This window comes from Antechinus flavipes, chromosome 3 (assembly GCF_016432865.1).
Source record: "Antechinus flavipes isolate AdamAnt ecotype Samford, QLD, Australia chromosome 3, AdamAnt_v2, whole genome shotgun sequence".
NCBI lineage: Eukaryota > Metazoa > Chordata > Mammalia > Dasyuromorphia > Dasyuridae > Antechinus > Antechinus flavipes.
In genome coordinates, this window is record NC_067400.1 from 83,611,861 (window position 1) to 83,631,176 (window position 19,316).

General features: G+C 33.3%; 1 protein-coding gene across 3 annotated transcripts in view; it reads left to right on the top strand.

Annotated features, from left to right (window-relative positions):
* Positions 1-19,316, top strand: part of ALS2 (alsin Rho guanine nucleotide exchange factor ALS2) — a 70,054-nt gene that overhangs the window by 19,331 nt on the left and 31,407 nt on the right. For all 3 annotated transcript variants that reach the window (XM_051983773.1, XM_051983774.1, XM_051983771.1), the window contains exons 7-14: positions 276-353; positions 2,501-2,677; positions 7,502-7,673; positions 7,999-8,179; positions 10,551-10,616; positions 12,294-12,456; positions 13,949-14,080; positions 14,498-14,626. In XM_051983773.1, coding sequence (XP_051839733.1) covers positions 276-353; positions 2,501-2,677; positions 7,502-7,673; positions 7,999-8,179; positions 10,551-10,616; positions 12,294-12,456; positions 13,949-14,080; positions 14,498-14,626 — 1,098 coding nt within the window. The remainder of the gene's footprint in view (positions 1-275; positions 354-2,500; positions 2,678-7,501; positions 7,674-7,998; positions 8,180-10,550; positions 10,617-12,293; positions 12,457-13,948; positions 14,081-14,497; positions 14,627-19,316) is intronic.

The window sequence follows — 19,316 nt, forward strand, 5'->3', positions numbered from 1 at the left end:
CTTAGATGAGAAAATAAATTACATCTTTATTTTCCCTAATCTGTAACTCTAATTTGTCATTTCCTTCAATTATTAAAAATTGTTAGGCTTCATCAGACTGTCAAAAAGAATTCATGACCAAAGGGAAAAAAGTTGAGAATCCTCATCTGGAGAATGGAAATATCAGTATAATCTGCCTAAGTAGCCTTATTTATACATGCCAATTATTGTCATAAATGAAAAGTTTTGTATTGAATCCTATTCAAATTTTCAATTTTATTATTATTTTCTAACAGGTTTATTCATGGGGTAGTAATACTTTTGGCCAACTTGGTCATTCAGAGTCTCCAAGTACAGTTCCTCGTCTTGCAAAGGTACTTTAATATCTTTGAGAATGTCTTTTCTTTTTAATTTTTAATTTTGAGTTCAAAATCTCTCCTTCCAACACATTTTGTATATATAGATACTTATCTTCTTAGGAACTTTTTTTATTTTTCTAAAGATGGGAAGTGATTTTTTTTTTTTTTAACTGCAGCTACATGAATGATTTTAGTGGATATATAGTACTATTCTGAGTGAATTCATTCTTCAGTTCCTTTGAGAATCTTTAAAGGACAAAGTGGGCTGAGGGGAAAATGTTTTGCCTTGATTTTTGAAAAATTATTCACATGTTATTACAGATTAATGAATTTTGCCATCATCACTTTAATTTATTTTCACACATTTGATATGCTTTATCCTGAACTGAAGTCTGTGTCATGGTTTTTGTGTTTAAGGGATTTGTATTCTCAGGAGATAAAACTTACATAAAGTAGTTAGAGACCATTAATGTATTTGGAACTCTTTAATTGATCTTAAATATGTTTATTGAATTCACTCTACAATAGCTATTTTATCTGTTATGTATCCCAATTTATAATTGCAATGTCACAATTCCGAATTTAGCAAATATTTCTTATGACATATTTATTTGTCTGAACAAATAGAAAATTAAAGATATTCAGTAGTGTTGTCGTCCTCTTCCCCAATAAACCATTTTTTGAAACAAGTTAATTTTTGATAAATTAATTACTTGATATTTTAGAGTTAGAAGCATAGAATTTTAGGAATTAGAACTGTGGATCTCCTTCACAACATACCTTACAAATAGTCATGTAGCCTAAATTTAAAGACTTTCAGTGATAGGGAAACATTTAGAGGGAATACATTTTGCACCATATCTTTTTCTGAGAACCAGCCTAGCTATGTTTGAACAGGTGCATCACTAGGAAGATGGCCACTAGATGGTAGATTCTTTGACTGTGACTAATCTTGAAACAAAAAAGAAATAATTAGCCTTTTCTTCATACTTTTGAGTTATAGTATCATGAGTCGTTGCTATCTTAAACATAGCATTAAAATGAGGTGGGGATAATAAAGGTAGAAGGGGCTCTGGTGTGGGAAGGAACTTAAGGTTATTCTCATTGGTATGTGAGCAAGGTTTTTTGAAGAGAGAAAAGGATGATTAGATTTGAATCATCTTTTATAAATAAGAAAATTCCCTTTATCATTTTCTTTTATTCCTTATAATATTAGCACATAGTGATTCTAGGAACCAAAAATTTAAATGAAGTCATGCCAGGTGTTAGGTGGTAACAATTGGGTTGAATCAGAAGAAGACAGGACTAAAAATACAAGTATATAAAGCAGGCTCCAAGCAATCTGGCAGATATTAAAGTTCTGTGCTGGCAAGAAATCATAGCCAGGTGGTCAGTCACTATAGGGGAGGTTGTTTATGTGTCATGGTTCCAGAAGATGGAGCTGAGTCCAAAGTTCAGAGTTATCATACAAAAGAGATCGGGTGTAAAGTAGTTCACCAACAAGCAGAACAGTTTCTTCATCCTATAATTCAGCACACACAAGCCAGACTAAATGGTGGTTCACAGGCAAACTAGAACTGTTCCTAAGGTTGAACCCCAGTGAGTCAGTTCAGTTAATCAACATACTTTTATTAAAAACTTATTACATATATAAAGTTCTGGTCATATGATAACAAAAAAGTAGCATAAAGGAGTTAGAACTATTGCTACTAAATGAAAGGCACTCTGTTCCCTGTGCAAATCTATGCAGTGTAAATAGGGTAAGAAAAGAGTTAGCCAATGTGCCCTGGTATACAGGGATTAGCAGAATTCAGAAAGTATCTTTCCTTGTAATAAAGGCAAAGGGCTAAGTCTTCTAGTATGGGGAAACTATGTCAAAACTCCATTAATTCTGATGCTTAAAATTGTAATAAAAGTTTTACTTTAACTTATAAGATAAATAAATGGACTTCCAAAGGAATTTTTTTTTTGTAACCCAAGTCCAATTTAAAGGATTTTTTTTTTAAGCCTATATTTGGCTAAATGCATTGTTAGAGATTTCTGCTCCTTGAAAGTAGTGAATATTTTTGCGAGAAGCAATAAAGGTGATTTCCTGATTACATCTAATACAGAGTTCTAACTGATGTTCATCTGAAATTGAAAATAATCCTTTCTAATTGTAGATATGCAATGAAAATGGAATCTGGAGTGTAGCTGCTGGTCAGGATTATTCCCTTTTCTTAGTAGACACAGATGATTTCCAGCCTGGATTGTATTATAGTGGCCGGCAAGAACCTGTAGAAAATGATGGTCTTAATACTTGTACTAAAACTGCAACACTGCTAGTATCCTGTAGTAAGGTAAGTACATTTTGGCATAGGAATAATAGTAATAATTGTTGTTCAATCATATCCAATTCTTTGTGACTCTGTTTGGGGTTTTCTTGGCAAAGTGCTTTGCCTTTCCTGCTCCAGCTCATTTTACAGATGAGGAAACTGAAACAAATAAGTTAAATGACTTGTCTAGGGTCACATAGCTAGTAGTTTCTAAGGCTGTATTTGAACTCAAGTCTTCCTCACTTCAGGGCTGGTGCACTATACAACCTATCTTCCCCTGATAATAACTTACACACACATATCTTGTTGTTCTTAAGGAACATTTGTATCATTATTTCATTCTACCACACCCCCATTACAGATACTTCATCTGTAGGTATACTCACTTTCATTTACCTTTTTATGTTTCTCTTTGTTTTCACATTTGCATTTCATAGTTTTTGCTAAGGTCTTGGAAGCCCGCTTTTGTTAAAGATCCATTTTTCCCCTTCTAGGATTGTACTTAGTTTTGCTTGGTAAATTATTCTTGGTTATAAGCCTGTATCTTTTGCCTTTTGAAATATCATATTCCATGTTGTTTATTCCTTCATAGTAATAAATGCTAAATTTTATATGATCATCACTATGATTCATTGGTATTGAACTCTTATTTTTGACTTCAGTATTTTTTCGTTGGAAACTCAATTTTCACTACAACATTCTTGGTAACTTTCTTCATTGGGTTTCCTTTAGGAGGCAACTGATAGATTCTTTGTGTTTTTACTTTGCCCTCTGGTTCTTAAATACCTGGTGGTTTTCTTTCATGCCTTTTTAACTATGATATTCAAATTCTTTTTTTTTTTGGTCAAGTAGTCAAATGCTTCTTAAATTGGCTTTACTTGATCAATTTTCTTTCTTTTCTTTCATTAAAAAAAACATTGCTTTACTAATTGTTATGAGAGAAATATCAGAACAAAAGGGAAAAACCATGGGAGAGATTAAAAAAAAAAATGAACATAGCATGTGTTGATTTACATTCAGTCTCCTTTGTTCTTTTTCTACATGCAGATGACATTTTCTGTCCAAATATTTGATCTATTTTCTAAGACAATTGTTTTTTATATGCAATAAATACCTTAAATTTTCTTGTATTTTTTTCAATTTTTGGACTTTGTTTTTAGTATTTCTTCTTATCTCATGGAGTGCTTAACTTGTTTTTGGTTCACTCTCATTCTCAGAGAGTCTGTTATTTGGGTAAGGTCTTATACTTCTTGTGCCAAAGTATTCACTTTCCAAGTCTCCTCTATAACATCCATTTCTTTTCTAGTTCTTTCCTTTATTATTATAATTTCATTATATGTTAAACTCTCATCCCCCCATGATTTCTTTTAGCAAAATCTAATATTTTAGACAATATAATTTATTTTGTGTACAACCTATATTTGAGGCTTTGTTTGTAGTTGTAAGGTTAATCTCTTCTGAATTGATGCCCTGGCCTCTTAATGCTTTAAAATTTTTTTTAGTTCTTTCTCCTGCATTCTGCTCTGGGCAAGGTGGTTCTGTTGGCCTAGTTGGGAAGTAACTGTAGGATCTGAGTCTGCGTACTTGGCTCCTCTGAAAGAATGCTGCTGCTGTCCTGTGCAAGGATATCTTGGGAAGCCTGGAAATCAGTCTTTTCTTCTTCCCTTTCAGAGTGCTCTTTCTCTCTCCATTGCTGGATCCATATCCAGGTCATGCTCTTTAATTGTAGGTGTCCCTCAAAGTTTTGTCTTAGGCCTTCGTCTTGTCTCTCTACCCTATCATTTCATGATCTCATCATTTCCTATGGATTTAATTACCATTTATATATTAACGTTTCTAAAATCTGTCATTCCTATCCCAAACTCTCTCCAGTCTCAAAGCTTCATTTGCCTTTTCATACATCTCAAACTAGATGACTAGTAGACATCTTAAACTCCATTTATCCAAGACTGAACTTATTTTCTTTTCCCAAGACTTTCCTAACTATTATTTCTCCATGACTGCCAAGAGCAACAATATCTTCCCAGTCACTCAGGCTCTTGACATAGCCGTCATCTTCAACTTCCGGTTACTCATCACCCCCCAGATCTAATTTCTTGCCAAGAGCTATCAATTTCCCTTCAGCAGCACCTCTTGAATTAAACTCCTATCCTTCCATGACTCTGCCACCACTTTGGTGCAGTAGCCTTGCTGGCAGGTCCATCCTCTTCAATCTCTTCTTACTCTAATCCATTCTTTCTCAGCCATCATTAGTGATTTTTCCAAAAACATAGGTCCAATTATGTCACAGTCTACTCATATACTTCACTGGCTCTCTATCTCCTCCAGGATCAAATACAAAGTGCTCTGTTTGGTATTCAATGCCCTTTATAATCTAACTTCTTCCTACTTTTCCAATATTCTTACATCTTATTCTCTATCACCTACGTTTTTATATAGAGACATTGGCCTCCTTACTCTTTTGTGAACAGAATACTTCACTCCCCATCCCAAAATGCTCTCCTACCTTATATTTGCCTCCTCACTTTCTTCAAGTCCTAAAGAATGCCCATCTTCTGCAGCCCTTCTTAATTTCTTTATATTCTCTCTCTTTATCATTTCCTATTTACCCTATGTGTAACTTGTTTGTACATTTTTGTTTCCTTGTTACCTCCCCATTAGATTGTGAACTTTTTGAGGGCAGGCACTGGCTTTAGTTTTTCTTTGTATGCTCAGCACTTAGCACACACCTTGGCACTTAATAAATTTTTATTGAGTAGCTCCTATTAATATATGTATTTTTCTATATGAGAACGATCCCTTCTGTCTACGACCTCTTTGGGAATATATGCCTAATAATGGTGTAGCTGGTCAAAGAGTATACATAGTAATTGGTGACTGGCCATGCTTCTTAAAATTCATATTTGTGAAGTTGTTTTTTTTTTTTTTTTAATTATAGCTTTTTATTGACAGAACATATGCATGGGTAATTTTTACAACATAGTCCCTTGCACTTCTATTCCAATTTTTCCCCTCCCTCCCTCCACCCCCCTCCCCTAGATGGCAGGCAGTCTTATACATGTTAAACATGTTAAAGTATATCCTAGATATAATATATGTGTGCAGATCTGTACAGTTGTCTTCTTGCACAAGAATTGGATTCAGAAGATTAAAAATAATCTGGGAAGAAAAAAAAAATGCTAGTAGTCCACATTCATTTCCCAGTATTCCTTCTCTGGGTGTAGCTGATTCTGTCCATCATTGATCAATTGGAACTGAATTAGATCTTTGTCAAAGATATCCACCACCATCAGAATACATCCTCATACAGTATTGTTGTTGAAGTGTATACTGATCTCCTGGTTCTGCTTATTTCGAAGTTGGGGGTTTTATAATGCAAGTTTAGGAATATACAAGTTTAGGAATATACACTTGTTACTATTAAATTTAAATATTGTTAGATGCAGTCCATTGTTCTGATCTTTCCAAATCTTTTTGGATTCTGACTCACACAGATTTGTTATCCACAGATTGATGAGCAGTCTTAAATGACTGCTCTTTGCATTTCTGTTTATTCAACTACTTCCAAATCCACTTAATCATGCTTTCCTGTTCTTGTTCCCAAAGATTGCCTAAGAGACTTTGTTAGATAATTTACTTAAGTTTAGGTAAATTGTCTTATGCCATCTAGTGATCTATACCATTGTGTAATGCCATTGACTCTAATGACATTTCTGATCCTTAAATCAGAATGCTAAAGTTCTCAATCTAACAGGTATGCCAGAAAATGTATAACTGATTTAGGCTCATTATAAAAACCATTATAAGTTGTAATATCCTGGGATGTAGATAGAGTTGAAGGAATCTTAGAGATCTAGACCAAATCCTGCAATGAACCCTAGACTGGAAAAGTGACTTAAAATACCTAATGATTCAGTAGAGACTGGGATTCAAACTCTAGTCCTTTTTAGAATATCATATATTTCTCTTTGCACCTCCTTAGAAATCAGGGCAAACTACTACAGTCAGTAGTACCTATCTAAAGATTGAGTGAGTTATATTTTTAATTCTTTTCAAGAAAGAAATGCCCTTATTGAAGGGAAAGTATGCTCAGCAATCCCTTTTGCTTCCCCTATAATGTTGTCATCTTAGACATTCAAGTATAGTACGATTCTTCATGGTTAAGACTTTACTCTGAACAACAACAAAAAAAATTTTTTTTTATTCATTTTTTTTATTATTATTTTTTTAAATTTTTATTTAATAATTACTTTATATTGACACTCGTTTCTGTTCCGATTTTTTTTTCCCTCCCTCCCTCCACCCCTTCCCCTAGATGGCAAGCAGTCCTTTATATGTTGGATATAACAACAACAAAAAAAAAATTTATAAACCACTGCTTTAGCCCATATATATTTTGCCATAGAGAGCAAGGTATCTTTATATATATATCTCCTCTAATTTCTTCCCTTATGAGAGAAAGGATCCTGAGACATCTCTCAACATTGTCTCACTGTGCCTGTTTTTATGTTGTCCCAAATCCAGTCTATGAGGTAGTCCTGTGATTGTGATTCAAAAGAGGTAGTGTGGTTTAATGGATAAAGAGAACTGGCCTAGAGTCAGAAGTTGTGATTTCAAGTAACATCTCTGACACACACTGGCTATTACTCTGGCCAGTCACTCAGCCTCATGGTGATTCATGCTGTTTCTAAGACTTTAAGTGCAGGGAAAGAGGATCTCCTCACTGGGAACAATTATTACCAGTAAAATTACAGATTTGGATGAAAAATCAAGACAAAAGGCAGTTTGAATAATTCTTACCATGAGCAAATTATATTCAGCCTATAATCTTATTCTCTTTTGCTTCAGCTTGGATACATAAGCAGTGTGACAGCAGGAAAGGACAGTTGCCTAGCTTTGGTGGACAAAAATATTATGGGATATATTGCCAGTCTGCATGAGTTGGCTACTACAGAAAGACGATTCTACTCAAAACTGAGTGAGATTAAATCTCAGATTCTCAGACCCCTCTTAGGTTTAGGTAAGTAGAAATGTCCCAAATCATTAGTGTTCTAATCTCTTTAATTTTTTTATAGGAAATTTTCTAAAGGTTTGATTGACTTCTCCCCATTCTATCTTGTATATATATGTTTGGCCATTCATTATTTCAACTTATGAATGTATAATTTGAATGATTTATAACCCTTTGTTGAAAATGATTCATGTACTAATTGCCAATATGTTATGCTTTTTAGTAATTAAATAATTAAGCCTTTTGAGAACAAATTTGTAATATCATGAAAAAATATTTGACCCTGAATTGCTTTTGGTGGTAAACACTAATCTGTATTGGGTTTTTGTTACAGAAAACCTGGGCACTACTACCACAGTCCAACTGTTGCAGGAAGTGGCAAGCAGATTCAGCAAGCTATGTTACCTGATTGGTCAGCATGGAGCCTCACTGAGCAGCTTCCTTCATGGGATTAAGGAAGCCAGGAGCTTGGCCATCTTGAAGCATGCAAGTCTCTTCTTGGATAGTTATACAGAGCAAGTATCCAGTCCTGTGTCATGTTCAATCTCTGCAGGGTTATTCTGCCAAGGAGAACAGCTCCTTAATCACAAGAGACTAGATTAGGGAGAGTGACATAAGGTAATATAAATTGCAAAGCAGTATTTTAACTTAAGCCACCTATTGTTTTGCATTACTAAAACTTGAGTTTTCTTTAGAGGGGAGAAATATAAGGACTAAACTTTTTTGATGATTAAAAAAGAATGAAGACTTTTCTTTCTTTTTTTTTTAATTATAACTTTATTGACAGAGCCCATGCCTGGGTAATTTTTTTTACAACATTATTCCTTGCACTCCTGTTCTGACTTTTCTCCTCCCTCCCTTCATCCCCTCCCCCAAATGGCAAGCAGTCCTATACAAGTTAAATATGTCACAGTGTATCCTAGATACAATCAATATATGTGTGAAGAACCGAACAGTTCTTTTGTTGCACAGGAAGAATTGGATTCAGAGTGTAAAAATAACCTGGGAAGAAAAACAAAAATGCAAGCAATTTACATTCATTTCCCAGTGTTCTTTCTTTGGGTGTAGCTGCTTCTGTTCATCCTTGATCAATTGAAACTGAGTTAGATCTCTTTGTCGAAGAAATCCACTAATGAAGACTTTTCTTATGTAAGCACCACTCCCCCCACCCCCCCACATTGTAGCATGATATTATAGAATGCTAAATATAGAATTTACATTATAATGAATATTCACAAATGGATCTGGTTTTAGAGGTAGCAATTCTATTCTGTTGGGTGAATTATACCTAAATTTGCAAAGAAAATCAATTTTATAAACAACTCCTGACTATAAAGGTGGAGCCTTTCTGTTATCTTCGGCGACATTCCTTTGTGTGTGCATTGTTCAGGTTTTGTTTTGTTTTTTAATCAAGTGAAGTTTAAAGATGCAAATACCACATTTTTGGTCTTCATGTTTTTCAAATGGATTTAGCAATTTTAACTCGAAATTTGTCTTTTATTTGTATCCACTTATTAGATGTGAGCTAAACACATTGATCTTTTTACTAGATTGATAGATATCCTTTCAAAGTGTGACCTTTGGGATTTATATAGTCTCTCAAAATTTTTTTAGAATTAAATCAATAATGCCTTTCATGTGGTTTTTCTATTTGTTTTACACAAAACTGGCTAGATTTTAGGGAAAACTTCCTAAAGAGAAAATGCATTACCTTATTTTCTTTTTAGGCCCTTCATATTTAAAACCATTGAAGCCCTATTAAGAGAATTCAAAAGATTATAGTATACTCTGAACACATTCAGCCATATGAACATTTATCCTAATTTTATATATATATATATATATATATATTTAGCCTTTATGTAAGAAGTTCTACTCATATTAACCTTTATGTAAGAAGTTCTACTCATATTGGAAGAATTTAAATTTTTTTATATTCTTTGTTTTATTCTATGTTTTATTTGGTTTGTGTTTTCTTCTACTAATTCTGCATTTTTGTTTATAGTCTCCATTATTTTTGTAGAGATAGTGAGGTGGGACAGTAGAGGACTGGACCTGGAATCAGGAGGATCTGAGTTCAAATCCAGCCTCAGACATTTACTAGTTGTGTGACCCTGGACAAGACACTGCACCTCTGTCTTCTCCAGTTTCTTCCTCTATAAAGTGGAGATAATAATAGTATCTACCTCCCAGTGTTGTTGTGAGAATAAAATGAGATGATATGTATAAAATCTTTCACAAAATTATTATTATTTTGTCTCTCACCTTGCTTTTTAAATTTGTTTTTTATGTACATGAGCAGCTGATTTATATGGCTAAAAAGTTAATTTATAAATTATATATATATAACATTCCTAGATTCACATAAATTAGTCTTGTTGATAAAAAGTTTGAATAGTTTTTTGAATCACATCATGATCCCTTTCCAGAAAAATTTGATGGGGGATATACATCATATATATAATGAGTATATATACTCAAATATAACACTGAATATTTAGATTAAAACTTAATTTCAGAAGTTACTATTTCTCATATTTTAATCCTACTAACTATTCCCCAGTGTAGTAATGTTTGGATATAATTGGGACCGCATTATCATATTAACTCTAGCCCTTAGATGTGACTTTTGGATATGATTAAATTTTCAGTGTTAACAGACCTACCATCTTTATATGGTTCTTTTTTTTGATCACTATGTAATAGCAAATGAATGGCCTACCTACCCTGTTGCTAATAAATAACCCTACCACTCAAAAAAGGTCAGTTTCAAAACATTTTTGAAAGCTTTTAATTGGTAAAGTACCAGGAGAGATAATATGTCTTCTGATTTGTTAAAATTTTGTTCTTAACAGAGATCTGTATATTTTTCTTATCTGTTTAAAGGTATTGTACATCTATTACCAATTTTGTGGTTATGGGAGGATTCCAGCTTCTTGCCAAGCCAGCTATGTAAGTAAATACATTTCTTCCACTATTTATTTTAAAAGCAAAAGATACTTTTATATGAAATTTTTTTTATATTTTTAAAATACTTTTAGTGTGCAGTAAAGTCTCTCTTGCTTGGTCACTTAAGTAAAACAAACCAAAAGTATATGTAGCAGTTTATCATCTTTTATTTTTTCTCAACAGGGGCATTGCCTTTTTTTTTTCTTTAAGCTCTCCTAAAAGATCAGTGAATATTAAATTTTAAATCTTCAGTGTAAGGTTAGCTTTGTATTGTGTCTTTTGTTCCCAAAGGAAAATATATGATTATTGGACATTTTAAAGGATGACTAAATCTTTATGCTTAAAGAATTTTTGGCATTTTTTGACATGATATGATGTGTGTTAATGTGGTGCTTATAATCCAAGTTGAACCTCTGTGTGCTTGGGTCTTAGAATGAATTTTTCAAATAACATTATCTCTTATTGAACAAAAGGTGAAACATGAGTCATTTCAATTTGTACTCACTAATTAGTATTTGGAGCATTTTATATATGGTTGTTGACAGTTGCATTTCTTCTTCTAAAAATTACTAACTTATATTCTTTGACCGTTTATCTTATGGTGCCTATTTCTTGGTTTTCAGTTATCTACATATCTTATGTGTCCGATCTACTATCAGAACTACTGGATTTCAATATATTTTTTTTCTTGAATGAGTTTTCCTTCTTGTTCTATCCATGCTAATTTTCTTTGATAAACCCAAGAACACAAAGGGACTCCAAGAACTGTCAGGAAAACTGAAAAGCAAGAGGCAGAAAGTAGCTTTAGATTTTTCATTACTTATTATATTTTAAGTTCCAAATGAAATATTAAAAAAAAAAAAAGAAAACAGATTGAGGTATAGCTAGGACAAGATTTTGTAATCAAAGAAGGCAAAATATAAAAGTTTCAATACAATCATTTAAATAGTAAATTGTATTTACTTTTTTTTAAGGCAGACTAAGGTTTATCAAAAGAATGAATTCTGGAATTTATTTTTCAAGTCTATTCATATGTATAGATTATTAAACTAAATTTCTTTTTTTTTGGTAGTACTTTGCTAAAAATATGATATATGATTTTAAAGAGTAGTAACAAAATTCATTTTTCTAACCTATCTAGTTTTGTATAGTTTAACTAGCAAGCTTACAAAGGAAACAAAAATCCTATTAAAATAAAATTAGAGGTATCTAATTACTTCTTAATTACTTTATTGCAGTTTGTCATCATAAGTCTACAAAAAAGTTCCGAACTCAAAATAGTCATATTACTACCAACTAAATTTCTTTAAACAAAGCCCTTTTAATGGTCTCAAGGGTTAGTCAGTTGTTTTTGCCTTTCTGCCATAGCTTCAATGAATCACATGATACATTTCACAGTGGAAAAAAGGAAAAGAGATTTTTTTTTTTTATATCAATGATATGCATAAAGTAAATACTCAAGAGGCAGCTAGGTGGTGTGGTGGATAGAACACCAACCCTGAAGTCAGGAGGACCTGAGTTCTAATCTGGCCTCAGACACTGAACACTTCCTAGTTGTATGACCCTAGGCAAGTCACTTAACCCCAATTGCCTCAGCAAAAAAACAAAAACAAAATAATAATAAAGTAGGTACTCAAGTGTATTTGTTGAATAAATCTCTCTCTTCTGCTTTCTTTCTAGTGACTTCTTAAATAAAAACCAGGAGTTATTACAAGATTTGTCAGAGGTGAATGATGAAAACATCCAATTGTTGGAAGTGCTAAACACTTTGTTCTTTTTGCCAATCAGACGTCTTCATAATTATGCACGAGTTTTACTAAAGCTTGCTACTTGTTTTGAAGTGGTAAGTTGTCATTCTTTTGACATCCCTGAGGACTTGGAATTCTAGTTCCTTTTCCATATTTGTACTCCGCTTCCTCAAGGTCAATAATTAGACTAAGTTGATACTGATTATTACATGACTAATTGTAGCCTACTAATGGCATAAATAATTCTTGGTAACCTTGCAGGTTTCTTTTTAAGTCTATTGTTTTTGTTTTATGCAAATTTTGTGTTTGTTGTTCAGAGCTAATTAAAGTGTATACTGTTCTTCACCTCATTCTACTCTGAAAAATCCTGAGCAGGTACTATTGTGGCACATGCCAGCAAATCTGTAGGCTACAAGTCATAATGTAGTCCAGTGTACACTGAAACATCATCTCAATAGCATATCTGGAGAGGTACTAATCAATCTCAACCAAGTCAGCTTTAATCACTATAGAAATCATCAGTGTTCTACCTTCAGAGCTGGGCTTATCCTAAGTGGTTTGGTACTAGTCTGATGAAGTTATGACTTCTGTGTTATCCCAGGCCTTTGGATTTGCCAAGATCTTGAAATCTGTACCCTACTTCAAGAAAATCGAACTTCAATACAATGATCCTATTAACCATTCTTTCTTTTGGCCCTTTTTTTTTTTTTAATCCTCTTAAGATCTGTTGTCATCTTGTGCTATAATACTAAGGTACATTCAATTGCATCCCCTGCTAATTCAGCTTTGAAATCCTAAACAATCAGTAGTAGCTGAGCTTTCTAAATTCTTGGCATTCCAGGCATAGTATCCTGGACAGTCTCACAATTGTAATTTTGATATTAAGTTTAATGGAAGCTTTTCCTGCATGAGTATATCCATTCATTTTGCTTAAATTGGCTTGCCTCTGAAGTCTTTAAAGTCTATTTACAAGCTTTTGATTTTTCATTTAATACCACCTATTTGAAATTACTGCTTATAAATTGTCTTAATTACTATTTTTGCTTAAACTAGAACAGATTTAGTTTTTAAATTCACTACTACTTTGGATAATGTGAGATTCACAGATAAGTTTCTCTAAAGTTTATTTGGTGTCTCATCAAATTTCAGAAACCTTGATAACTATGAGGTAGAAATATCTTATCTCCTCCCCAACTTCCACCCTCCACACCAACCATATTTTTCTTTTTTCTTTTTCTTTTTTTACCTCATGTTCTTCAGGCAATATCTTAGCATGTATTTCCTGATTCCCCCTTTTTCCTCTGCTTTTCTTTCTGACAAATACCTGTCAGCACCTTCTCCCTTTCCCCGCAGGTTATCATCCCTACTTCATACTAATAATTGCCTAGTAGAATTTATTTCTGACAATTGCTACCTAAAACACAGTCAATGCCTTCAAGTCCCAATCAATACCTCTTTGGAAAACACTGTTTTTTGTATGAATTGTCTCCCTAAAATAAATTCTATCTTTAGATTGCTTCCATTGGCTTAGATTGTGGATAACTGGTTCCCATTTTAATTTGTTTTTTCTTAATTGTTGACCTTTAGACATCTCCAGAGTACCAGAAACTGCAGGATTCTAGCTCTTGTTATGAAACTCTTGCTCTCCATCTCGGCAGGAAAAGGAAGGAAGCCGAATACACACTGGGCTTCTGGAAGACCTTCCCTGGGAAAATGACGGTACCGCACCTGCTGTCACATCTTGCAAACAGCAGGCATTTTCATAATTACTGCTGTAATTTTCTTCACCCTACTCCCCACTGTTTATGATGATGATACTACAATGACATCTTTTCCAGGATACCTAAATCTCATAGCAAGAGACACTCTATTTTTCTATCAGTATCTTTTTCTTGGTAGCTTACTTAATTTCTCTCATTTTTGTTTGGTCCCTATGAATTTTTAATTTTTTCTTGATTTCTAATTTTACAAAAACCTTGAAATCCTTTTCAGATCTAATCAATTATTTTACATTTGATTAGCATGCCTTATTTGTTTATTTATTGATTTATTGTCTTTGGTAATATATTTGTAGATTATTTATCTTTTCCAAATTTTCCTGAAGCATTTTGTTTTGCCTTTTCATTTTAATCACAGGATTCCTTGAGGAAGCCAGAACGTAGGCTAATCTGTGAGAGTAGTAATCGAGCATTATCTCTACAACATGCTGGTAGATTCTCTGTGAATTGGTTCATTCTCTTTAATGATTCTTTGGTCCATGCCCAGGTAAGCATAATTCCTAGCCTTTAAGACACATTCTAGTAGATTGAACAACATGCTTACCTTGATTGTTAGAAATGTTTTTTTTGAAACATCTATAGCTTCTATTGCCAAAAACTTTGGACTAATTCATTGATTGATCATAGGACTGTTTAATTTAATCACATTTGGCATTTATATGATAGGCTAGATTTTGGGTAACTGGGTCCAGTACAACTGTTATCTGTTCTCAACTAAACCATTGTTATACTCCAGCACGCTTCTTCTCCCTGATTGTCTCTCTTATTCTCTGTTCCAAAACATTTCTTTTTTTCTCAAGCTACCTATGCCACTTACTACTTTCTGGGCAAAGATCTCACCTTCCCCTTGAAAAATGAGGCCATCTACAATGAAACTCTTTTCCCCAATCTTACATTTCAACTTATCTCAATAACATCTCCAACTCCTCTTCACTCACAGAGTCTGACCCTTCTTTCCAACTCCTACTTTACTCTTGATTCCATCTTCTCCTTATTCCTCAAGGAGAGCTTCCCCTTCAATTATCTTCTTTCTTTGAAATTTCAATCTCATTATCTTAACCACTCTTCCTTTGCTTCTGATACACTTCTTTCCTGTTTTTTACAAATATGCCCAGATCTCTCTCATTTTTTGTTTAAAATTTCTAATTTAGAACTTAATCCCTCTCCAAAAGGCATTTCATAACAGAATGCAAAAAGATTACATATAAAACTGAATTTTCATTTCATATTTATTGCTTTTTAAAAAACTGTAATAAATTCAATATTATTCCTTTTAAAACTGGCCTGCTTCCTTCTTTTCTGTGCATTTTAAAAATGTTTTGATGACCCTCCTTTGGGAAGATGGCATTATAGCTTTATTTCCCACCAACTAAAAATATAATGGTTGTGGGGAAACCCTTCTAACAAGTAAGCATAGTCAAGTAAGACAAGTCCATATCGATATATGTACAAAGAAATTTGACTTTGTTGATATCTAACACAAAGTAAGTAACGTACTTCATCATCAGTCCCCTGGAAAAATAGTTGGTTTTTGCTTTGATAAGATTTTTTTAAGACTTTCAGAGTTGTTTTTCTTAATGATGTTGTCCTAGAATAAATTGTTCTCCTAATTCTGCTCCCTTCAGTTTATGCATTCTGCATCACTTCATACTTTCAGGATATTCTGAAATTTTCTACAGTGCAGAAGTACTCCATTACATGCTTCCCTCCCAAGTATTATTCTGTCTCTTAGTTCTCTCCTACTGCCTATCCCTGCTTGTTTCCCTTTTAAGTTTTGTGTATTTCTATATTACATTGTGCATGTGCACACGTGTGTTTAATTACCTGTGTGTGTATTGTATTTAATTACCCTTTTTCCTGACTCAGATAAATGTTATATTTGTGTGATGGTAATTCCTGCCACTCTTTCCTTCATATTTATATACTCTTGTTACACACTCCAGTTTTGAGAAATAGCAAGTTCTACCCTCCCTTCTTTCTCCTTTCTGCATTAATATATTCTTTTTACAGCTTCTCTTATCTTTTTCCCCTTACTGATGTCAAAACTGAACCAGCCTACTTCTAGGTCCTTTATTTCTGCCTATTTAACTTGATGCCTTTTAAAGACAATTTTTTTAAAGAGACACATTTCTTCTATTAGAATGTTAATATGGCCACCTTCATACAGCCTCCTCCAGTTGCTCAAATTTACCTCTTTAGGATTCTTATTCTCATATTCGTAGTACCTATTCAGTTAGCGGCTTTATATCAGGAATGCTTAAAAGTTCTCTTCTATTAAAGGTCTTCTGCTAAAGGATTATGGGATTCTTTCCAAAGTAAGTTTTACTAGGTTGTAAATTTCTCTTCTTTGATGTTTGATATATTATATTCTAAGCTCTCTTGTTTATAATAGAAACTGCTAGGTTTTGTTTGATCTTGATTTTGATTCCTTGGCACTTGAACTCATTTTTTGGAACTGTCTTCTCTTGACGTGTTTTCTAAGTCATTAGTTCTTGATAACAGATATGTTAATTTTCTCCTACTTATTTCAATCTTTTGATTTGATTTTATTCTAATACTTCTTGTTTTCTCATTGTAATTAATTTCTCTTTGGTCCATTCTAATTTTCCGGGAACCTAACACTTGGATAAAGTTTACCACTATTATAAACTGTTTATTCTTTCAATTCTTTCCTCTCTACCTTTTATTTTATGTTTTATCTCTTTTCATTTCTTCTAATCCTCCGAAAATCTGTTAAGGTGTTTTTAGCAGTTATAAAAACCTTCAAACCATAACATAAAATTTTCAGTACATTACATTTCAGGTATCAAATTCCAATTTCTAATTCACTTAAAATGCTACTTCACATCTTTTCCTTATGTGGGGCTACAGTTAGACGAGTGTGATACTCAGAGGCCTAATAGGACTCTCCAATTTAAACACCTTATCTGTGACAGATTCAGAAAGGGCTGGACACAGAACATGTTAGGAAGCTTGCAGTTAGTTAACTGGTCTATTCAAATAACAAGTAAGTTCTGTTATGTCATTCAGCAAAATAATGCAAAGCAGTTTTCCAAATTAAGTTTCACTCTCATTCAAGTTGCTCCCTAAAATAAGCTTCTCTTTCCAAAATAGTTCTTAAAATTCAAATTATAAACTGGCTTTGAAATTTAGTCTGAACTTACTTTTCCTTTTCTGTTTTGTAGTTTTATGATGTAGAGTAGGTAGAAAAGTTAGGACTGTAGTTGGAGCTTTTAGAAGTATAATTGAGACTGGGAACAGGTCAGATAACCAGGAAGACCTATTAGTGGTATTACCCCGCTGTGGAGAAGGGTGGAGATGTTGGTTCAGATTTTTCCCTTATTTTGTTTTTTTCTCTTATACATATATATGGCAGTACTCTTAAGTTCATTAAAACGCTCATGCCACTTAGGTCAGAAAACACAGATCAACAATTTAATTCTTGGTAGACATTGATTAACAAAGCAAAGTTAATAATTTCTATATCACATGTTTTGAGTGAATTTCACCCCAAATTCTATTTAATGCTTCTACACAAAAATATAGAAATGGGTAAGAGCCTCATATTCTCCTTGACAGGTCTTTCAGAATCTACTCCAGTTATATCAGGGAGTCTATTATTTGTTGTCATTTCAGTCATGTCCAACTCTTCATGATCCCATTTGGGTTTTTCTTGACAAAAATATTGGAGTGGTTTGCTATTTCCTTCTCCAGCAGAGTCTAATATAATTTACAGCAAAATTTCTAATTTCAAAACACTGACCAACCTAAGAATTTCTTTCTATATTGATTTGTACTGTACCTTTGTTAGTTTGTAAAACTCCCAAACATCTAATTAGATGTTCTAATAGACCTTATTTACCATTTAGTTGTTCTCTAATTCACACAAGCTTTTCTCATTTTGTGAACCGGAAAAGAGTTAATAAAAGGTTGTACTTAAGCTGTTTTGGTTTGGGTTGGTCTTCTCCTATCTTGGAATCCCACTGGTACTATTTTCAAGCTAGCTTTAGTTCTCTTGTTTGTAATTAATGAAATTACTTCCCCCTTGAACTAAAGCAAAACTTTTCAGGGATGAAATCTAAATGTTGTTTTCCTGTAACTTTCACAGTTACAGTCTCATTTTTCCTTAAAACAAAGTCAAGAGAGAGTGACAGAATCACTAGACATTTCAGCATTTATTAAAACATTCAAGTTATATGTTAGAAATTCCATAGTAGAGAAATTACATTTCAGTTACAAATTTAGTCTTTAATTACTTTTTATGATGACATAAATTTCTGCAAACTGGGAACAGAGATTTTCTCTTCTCTGTATCTGAAAGTTTTTACTATTTCTCCTTCAGCTTACCAGGCCCCAAGAAGAAGGAGAAAAACTAGTTTGATTTAAAAAACAAATGTGATAAGACAGACACATGATGCTTTAAAAAATCAAGTATAAGTCTTCTTTCAGGCCAAATTTAAGACTCTTCTTAAGTAGCTTAAGTTAATTTTTGCTTTATGTTTATTTTATGACTCAAAAAGCCAAAAAGACCCCATCTCTTTTCCTAAGTAGGAAGAATCTGAGCTTTCTCAACTACTTCTTGAATAGAAAGTGTTACTCAACTCCTACTTGGCAATTATAGCAAGAGTCCCAAGATTTAACTTCCTTTGTTGCCAATAGCAGTGAGTGGCTTGCAATTTACTTTATGACTTCTCTGAAAGGGCATGGACATTATATACTTCCACAATGATATCTTCACCTCCTTTTTTTAACTAAGAAGAATCCCTTGTTATGCTTCCTTAACTCCTTAAAATGTAGAATGGAGAAAGGGGTTTCTGGATTGTATAATTGTCAATTATTGTCAAACAGTTGTACAAAAACATTACAGAAACAGAAGAGTAAGACAGACAAGCAAAATTTTAACTTCCCCAAAAGTGTGGAGGCCTTACCTTTGCTCAAAATATTTGGGAATAGAGGCAGGTCAGGTGTCTGGTATAGTCCTCTGTGAAGAACTCTACCCCTGTGAAAATTTCATCATAGCACTCTTAAGTGGGTTCTCCTAAAACTAAAATGTTGCTCTGAGAATCAGCCTCCTTCCTTTCTCCCCCATTCCCTTTCATGATTTATATTTGTCACAGTTGAATTAAGATAAACTGAGGCACAAAGTTCTGAGCATGTTCTATGTATTGGTAAGGCTA